General features: G+C 36.7%; 1 protein-coding gene across 3 annotated transcripts in view; it reads right to left on the bottom strand.

Annotated features, from left to right (window-relative positions):
• B3GALNT2 (beta-1,3-N-acetylgalactosaminyltransferase 2) overlaps positions 1 to 8,578 on the bottom strand; it is an 85,748-nt gene that overhangs the window by 9,433 nt on the left and 67,737 nt on the right. For all 3 annotated transcript variants that reach the window (XM_004712179.2, XM_045297908.1, XM_045297909.1), the window contains 2 exons: positions 7,542 to 7,620; positions 1,513 to 1,696 (listed from right to left, as the gene is read on the bottom strand). In XM_004712179.2, coding sequence (XP_004712236.1) covers positions 1,513 to 1,696; positions 7,542 to 7,620 — 263 coding nt within the window. The remainder of the gene's footprint in view (positions 1 to 1,512; positions 1,697 to 7,541; positions 7,621 to 8,578) is intronic.

Genomic DNA, 8,578 nt, shown 5'->3' with positions numbered 1-8,578 from the left:
AAAATGAGGACCTAATGTCGGGGGTTTAAATGGAGAGAAAATGTTTTGAGAAACGATGTACAAATGCGCTTTACACAACTGATGTGTGTATGGATTGGGATAACAGTTGTATGAGCCCCTAATAAAATGTTAAAAAAGAAAAAAAAATGCCACCTTCCATATTCTCATTAGAATGTCTACCTTGCAGGAACAAGAACCATGTCCATACAGCAATAGATAAAAAACTTCCATTCTGCTCTGGGTAACAGAGGAAATGAAGAGACAGACTGGAGCTCCCTTGCAAGGTTTTAAGTAAGAAAAGACAAAGCTTTGTTATTATTTTTAAAAAGTAAGTTCAGCCTAGTGAGAGATGCAGTTAGAGGATTTTGTTAGGCACGTGTAGCTAGTATTAGGAGGCTCAGTAGCAAATGATGGAATCGTTTAATAACAGGAGCCCTAGAGATGTAGTGGTTTTACATTGGCCTGCTAACTGCAAGTTCAGTAGTTTGAAACACCAGCTGCTCCGTGGGAGAAAGATGAGGCTTTCTACTCCCATAAAGAGTTTTAGTCTCAAACATAGGGGCAATAGCATTGAGTATTATAATAATACCCAAAATAACAGCTAGTACATATTTACTTAATATTTATATATGTATTAACTGTTATATAACAATAATATGAGGGGCTCTAAAATGTTTGTGAAAAAACTCCATTATCTTTCAGTTCCATTTTCCACCTACTTTTTGAAGCCCCCTCATAGTAATAAATAATAATCATAGTTGTTGCTATTATAACGACAGTAATTACAAATAAAATAGAAAAAATACTGGAGGGTTTGGGAAGCTACAATTATGAAAGATTTTATAAGTGGTTAAATTTCAGTGCACCACCTTATGTAAGGGTTTTGGAAATAGGGCAAATACCTTTCAGTGTGAATCCCTGGGTGGCTCAAGGTTAAGTGCTGGATTAGTAGCCTAAAGGTTGGTCGTTTGAACGCAGCTAGATGCATCTTTGAAAACAGGCCTGGCAATTTTCTCTGACAGATCACAACCTTGAAATCCTGTTTTGCTCTGCACACATATATGGTTGTCATGAGTCTGAATTAATTCAGTGGTAACTAATCACAATAGTTTTAAGTAGGAAGAATAGAAGAAAAGAGAATAGACAGAGCAGGTGGATGTTCAGTTGACTAAAATCCAGGTAAGTAACCTGGGTCTGACAGACTTATTTATCACTGGAGAATTTAGATAGGTGGATATAAATACAATCGCTATTAGACCACTGTTTTCAGAATAGATCTTCACCTAATGTTTATTTGAGACAATCACAGAAAGTAAGAATGACTCAAAATGAATCAATTTTTGCCTTGATTTTGATACATTCATATATTTCATTTTATGGATTTGCTAATCTAAATAAGAAGGTGTTTAGAGGTCTTAGCTCTTTTAAATAGACTTCTGAGGTTGATAAATTGTTTCCATATCAAAAGAACAATAAAACAAGTTCTAGCTAACGAGTATTTTCACAACCTACCATCTATAGAAGTTCAATAATTTTGCAGGAACATTTCGATAAGTGTCGACAACATCCACAAAAACAATATCATTATAGATGCTGCTTTCCTCCTTCAGTAAGGCATCTTCCTCACGGAGTTCAGTTATACGATCAATAAGTCTTTGAGGACGAGAACGAAGGTTTTTAAGGAGAGTATCACCTTCTAAAAGGAAAAATCGAGAAGTTGCAGAAAAATGCTACTGGAGACTTAAAACCCAGAATGTCTAATATGATGCCCTTAAAACTTTCCCTCAGTGGCCTAACAGAAATCACAGCTGTTAGGTAGGGAAAGAACTCCCGTGCCAAATGGAAACATTTTAAGAGCAATTTGGCAGTGCCTATCTTGACTGAAGATGAACATAGCTAATGGATTAGTAAATCCACTTTTAGATCTACTCCTAGAGAAATTATTTAACATGTCTACATGAATGTTCACACAACACTGTTTGGCAGTGGGGCCCAGCAATGTTTCTTCTTTTTTTTCATCATCACTTCAGTTCATTGCAGCATTTTTTACATTCTGTTGTAAAAACTACTGTAACAAATTTTACTTTAAAGAAAAAGACATATACAATGTAACACTTGAAGCAAAACTATTACAAAATTACAACAACAGGAAAGTGACTGATAATAAGATGAATATAAAAATTAAATATAGGCCCTTTAGGTAAATATGTCTAAACTATTATTCATATTTATGCACCTACCACTAATGGCAATGATGAAGAAATTGAAGAATTCTACTAACTTCTTTAACCTGAAATTGATCAAACATGTAATCGAGATGTATGGATAATTACTGGCAGTTGGAATTTAAAAGTTGAAACATTGAAGAAGGGGCAGCAATTGGAAAATATGGCTTTGGTGATAGAAATGAAGCTGGAGATCACATGATATAATTTTGTAAGATCAACAAGTTCTTCATTGCAAGGATCTTTTTCAACAACATAGTGACTATACACATAAACTTCACCAGATGGAATACACAGGAATTAAACTGACTACATTTGTGGAAAGAGAGGATGGAGAAGCTCAATATTAGGAGCCCAAACAAGGCCAGGAGCTGACTGTGGAACCAACCACTAATTGCACGTATGTCAGGTCAGGCTAAAGCTGAAGAAAGTTAAAACAAGTCCACAGGAACCAAAATACCACCTTGAGTACATACATCCCACCTGAATTTCAAAAATAGACTTGGCACACTGGATACTTAAGACAGAAGACCTGATGAGCTATGGGATGACACCAAAAACATTATACATGAAGAAAGCAAAAGGTTGTTAAAAAGACAAGAAAGAAAGAAAAGAACAAAGTGAATGTTAGAGACCCTGAAACTTGCTCTTGAATTTGGTATATCTAAATTAATGAAAATGACAAAGTGAAAGATCTGAACAGAAAAATTAAAAGGTTAACTCAAGAATATAAAGTGAAATGTTATAATTAAATGTTCAAAGACCTGGAGTTAGAAAACCTAACTGGATGAATATATCCAGCATATCTTGAGCTGAAATAACAAGAAAAAAATCCCAACCTCGAGGTGCAATACTGAAGGATTCTATGGGTAAAATAACAAATGATGCAGGAAGTACCAAATGATGATAGAAGGAACACAGAGTCACTGTATCAAAAAGAACTTGTAGACATTCAACCATTTCAAAAGACAGCATATGATTAAAAACTGCTGGTATGGAAGGAAGGAATCCACATTGCAGTAAAGGCATTAGTGAAAAAACAAGCCTCTGGGAATTGATGGAATACCAATAGACGTTTCAACATGCAGATAAATGTTGGAAGCACTAACCTATGCCACGAACTTTGAAAGATAATTAACTACCCGGCCAACAAATTGGAAGAGATCCACAACTGTCCGCGCCCAAGGAAGAGTGACTCAACAGAATGGGGAAATTAGCAAACAAGATCATTAAGATCACGTGCAAGCAAAATAAAAATGCTGCTGAAGAGCATTCAACAACAGTTCCGGCAGGACATCCACAGGACGCTGCCAGAAATTCAGGTTGGATCCAGAAGAGGATGTGGAACACGGGGTATCCCTGCGGACATCAGAGAGATCTCGGTTGAATACCATCAGATAGATCTGGTATTCAACAAAGAATACCAGAAAGATGTTTACTGGTGTTTTATTGAATATGCAAAGGCACTCAACAGTATGGATTATAACAAACTATGGATAACACTGAGAAGAGTGAGAATTCCAGAACACTCCATTGTGCTCATGTGGAACCTGTTCATGTTTAAACAGAACAAATCAGGAAAAATGGTGTATCAGGGTTGTATCCTTTCCCCACAGTTATTCAAGCTGTATGCTAAACAAATAATCTGAGAAGCAAGACTTGAAGAAAATGTGGTGTCAGATTTAGAGGAAGGCATATTAACAACCTGCGATATGCAGAAGACACAAGTTTACTTACTGAAAGTATGGAAGACTTGACATACCTGCTGATGAGGACCTACAAATGTAGCCTTCAGTATGGATTATACATTGAGATAAAGAAAACCAAACTTTTCACAACAGGAAAAATAGATACCATGATAAGAGGAGATAAAAGTTGTCAAAGATTTCATTTTGCTTGGATCAATAATACATGGAAGCATCTATCGGTGAGGAAATTAAAGGACATATTTCTTTGGTTCAATATGCTGCACAAGACCTTTCCAGCACTGAAGACTAAAGATGTCACTGTGAAGACTAGAGTATGTCTGAGCCAACCTGGGGTCTTTTCAGTGGCTTCTGATGCAGGTGAAAGTCGAGCAATGACTATGGAAGACCACAGAAGTGCTGCACTTGAGCTGTAGTGTGGGGGAGAATACTGAAGATACCATGAGTGTTCGAAGAGCAAACAAATCGGTCCTGGAATCAGTCCAACCAGAACACTCCTTAGAAATGAGAATGGTGAGGGCTTCCTTGCAGGTACTTAGGACATGCTATCAGGAGAAACAGTCCTGAGAAAAAGACATTAGGCTTGGTACAGTGGAGGGTCAGTGAAAAGCAGGAAGACTGTCAGTGGCTGCAGCAATAGACTCAAATATAACAACTGTGAAGACAGTGTAGGATCAGGCAGGGTTTCAGTCTGTTGTGCACAGTCGGAACTGGCCCAGAAGCACCTGACAATAGTAGAATGATGCATTTTATAATGGGTTTTCCTAAAAGTCTGAGTATAAATTAATTCTGTGTGTGTGTGTGTGTGTGTGTGTGTATGTGTATGTTTTCTCAACCTGATGATCTGTCTTGTAGCTTTTAAAAGAATGATATACAACTTTCAAACTCTGGTGTACGTCACAATTCATCTAGGCAGCTGGCTAAAATAGACTTCCAAAGTTCTAACCTAATATAGTCTACTCTCAGGAATAAGCCGAGCTTATTTGCTCTTGCTACTTTCATTTAACATTGTATTAGTGGTTCTAGCAAGGGCAATAAAAGGGGAAGAGAGGACAGAAAAGGAGAAAAAGAGAAGGCATCCAGATTGGAAAGGAAAAAGTAAATCCCTATTCACAGTAGAATATTTAAATATATCTGCAAAAAAAAACTATTCAACAAGTTTGGCAATGCTGTAGCCAATAGGATCAAAACAGTTGACTCCTGGTGTCCATGGGGGGAGGGGCTGGTTCTGTTAAAGTCCCTTACAGAAAATGGTTAGTGATTACGTATAACCTGTACTACTCTCTAGCACATTTTCAATCATCTCTAGAATACTTATATTACCTAATACAATGTTAAGTGCTATATAAATACTTTATGCTTTAGCCTTCGTTTTGAAAATTTATAGCTGAATTAAAAAAAAGAATTTTAACAAAAGAAGTACAAGACCTGTACAATGATAAAACATCACAGAATAAAGACTATATAAAAGAAAAACATCCTATGTTTATATGCTGGAATATTTAAATGGTAAGATGCAGTACTCTTCAAATTAATCTGCAGATCACATAAAGGCAATACCTTCCAGAGTCACAGCTGGAGTGTGCGTGTGTGCGTGTGTATGTGTGTGCGTGTGCGTGTGCGTGTGCATGTGTGACAAGCTGATTCCAAAACCCATACAGAAATGCAAAGGACACAGAATAGCCAAAACAACTGTCAAAGAGAGTTGGAAATTCAGATTTCCTGATTTCAAATCTTATTGCAAAGTTACAGTAATCAAGACAATATGGTTGGGGTGTAAGAACTGACATACAGAATAGAACAGAGTCCAGAAATAAAAGTACATTTATAGTCAGCTGATGTTTAACAATTTTGCCAAAAACATTCAATGGGGAAGGAAAAATCTTTCTAACAAATGGTGCTGAGATAACTGGATGCCACATGTAACACCCTTGATCCCTTACCTCACACCATGTAACTCAAAATGAGTCAAAGATATATATGTAAGAGGCAAAATTGTAACTCTTAAAACAAAGATGTAAATTTTTGCTATTTAGTAATGAACAATAGTTTCTTAGATGTAACATCAAAAGCACAAGCAACCAAAGAACAACAGACTAGACTTTGCCAAAATTAAAACTTTGGGTGTTAGACCCAAAACTAACGGCCATCAAGTTGATTCTGATTCAGTGTGCCTATAGGTTTCTGAGGCTGTAAAGATGTATAGAAGCAGAATGCTTCATCTTTCTTGCACAGGTAGTTTCAAACTGCTGCCCTTTTATTTAGCAGCCCCACTTGGAACCTGTTACACTACCAGGCCTCCACTGGGTGTAAAAGACACCACGAATAACCACATGAACATCAGTCGCCAAACTGCTCTGAAAAGGGTCATATTAGAAGGTCCTGGATAAAGTGGGAGAAAAATGAAGAATAAAATTCAAAACTATGAAAAAGATCAGGCTTATTGGTCGGACAGAGATAGGTAGGACCCCTGAATCTATGGTCCTTCGTCACCCTTCAGGCCTGGAATTGAATTCACCTCTGTGGTTAGGGCAATAAACCATTTACGATCGAAAGCACATATTTACTGAAAGTCCCGAGGGTTAGGAACGAAGGAAGAATGGAAGCAGGCAATAAGGGAGAAAGTGGACATGAGGGTACACGGAGATTGCACTGGACGAGTTGAGCAAATATGCACGACTTGTCGAACTGGTGATCTGCTCTGTAAACTTTTACCCGATTCAGAGTAAAAAGTTAAGCAGAAAGATAAATAACCCAATTAAAATGGGCAAAAGCTTTGGACAGATATTTGTCTAAGAAAGCTATATTAAATATCTATTAAAAAGATGCAACATCATTTTAGTTATCAAAGAAATGCAAGTCTAAAACCATAATGAGCTACATTCCCACTAAGAAGGCTTGAATAAAAAGATGGGCAATCGTGTTGGTGAGGACACAGAAATGGGTCAAAATGTGTATGACTGTCAAGAGCCTGGTGTTTCTCAAATGGTTAAACAGACTTGACAGCATTTCATCCTGAAGTATTTATCTAAAAGAAATGAAAATATATGTTTACGCAAAAAATTCACAAGTACTCATAGCACCATTAATCAAAAGAGCCCAAAAGTGGAAGCAACATAAATATTCGTGAAATAATCAAAGATCAAAAAAATGTGCTATGTATCCATGCAATGAATATTATTCAGACATAAAACGAAGTAATGAGTCAAGTGACAATATAAACCTGGATACACCTTGAAAATATGTTGAGTGAAAAAAATCATAAGATGACATGATTTCATGTATATGGAATGTCTGGAATAGGTAAACCCATAGAGGAATATGGGTAAATTAGTAGTTTCCAGGGGGTGGGGAGAAAGAGAGTAAGGGATCTGACTGCTAAAAGGGAGGGGGCTTCTAAGTGGAAAAATACAAGTGTTTTGGAATTGCACAGTGGTGATGGTTACAAAAGACTGAGTAAACTGCTGACTTACACATTTCAAATGGGTAAATGTATGTTACGTGAATTAATTCTAAATAAAGTTATTATTTTTTTTAATTAACATCTTTATGTCAAAGTATATAGGTAGATGAGATACAGTAGGTTTTTCAATTTCCAACCCACACTTACCCTGAATAATGTAAATAAAACCCCCTGCAATTCCCTCTACACCTTCCATGAATTCATGAGGCAAGGTGCCTTCTCCAGCCTGAAAAAATAATAGAAGCAACTCAGATCTTTTATTATTCGAGACACCCCCCCACTAGTTACCCAATTGTGTTACTCAAATGAAACGTTCAATTTTTGTGTGTTGCGTACCAGTACGGCACAGCTACTATAGCTGCTATTCTACTGCTGCAGGCTAGGTCAGACTGCCAGAGCTTTGCCTCAATGTGCTAACAGTATTTTTATTACACACCCATGGGATCCAGCGAGCAAATGCTAGCCACTGGACTTTCAGCATCGTTGTACTGCACACAGCTAGTTGACAGAGGGTGTTCTGAAGTAATCATTCAATTTAAAACATGGTTTGTAGTTTAATGACATGGAAATTACTAAAGACAGTGTGAATTCCAATAACATGATCAGTAAAAAGCTGCAGACTCTTACTTTTTTAATTATATACACAATGTTGGGGATTTGTTTAGAACCTGATGATTCTTTGTATTTGTTAACTTCTTTCTTTTTTTTTTTTGTTAACTTCTTTCTAAGAGGTTACAATTTCACTGTTAATTTGGGGTTCTGTTTCTTCAGGTTTTCAATCATCACAAATGTTCAAATCTCTGTATTTATGATGAAAATCTTCACCTGTCCATGGGGTTTCCTAGGAAAGCCTACAAATATACCTAACTTAAAAAAAAAATTACTTAAGTGTTTAAGATGCTCTGTTTAAGGAGCACAGAAGTAAATTCATTTTTTTCTACGTAACCAACTCAAATACCTCAGAACTCTGCATAATCTGGATATTATTACTTTTCATAAAAAGAAACATAGAAACATAATAAAGGGAAAATACACAAACAAACAAAAAACAATAATCAAACTTCCTGCCTTTAAGAAAAAGGGTAGAGGGAGAGTGGGTTGGAAAGAGGGAACTGATTACAAGGAACTATATATGACCTCCTCCCTGGGGGACGGACAACAGAAAAGTGGGTGAAGGGAGATGT

The sequence above is a fragment of the Echinops telfairi genome, unplaced genomic scaffold, assembly GCF_000313985.2.
Source record: "Echinops telfairi isolate 266 unplaced genomic scaffold, ASM31398v2 ScPeMD7_7424;HRSCAF=8462, whole genome shotgun sequence".
In the NCBI taxonomy this organism is placed as follows: Eukaryota; Metazoa; Chordata; class Mammalia; order Afrosoricida; family Tenrecidae; genus Echinops; species Echinops telfairi.
The sequence above is the reverse complement of the archived record's forward strand: the minus strand, read 5'-3'. Positions and strand labels throughout refer to the sequence as shown.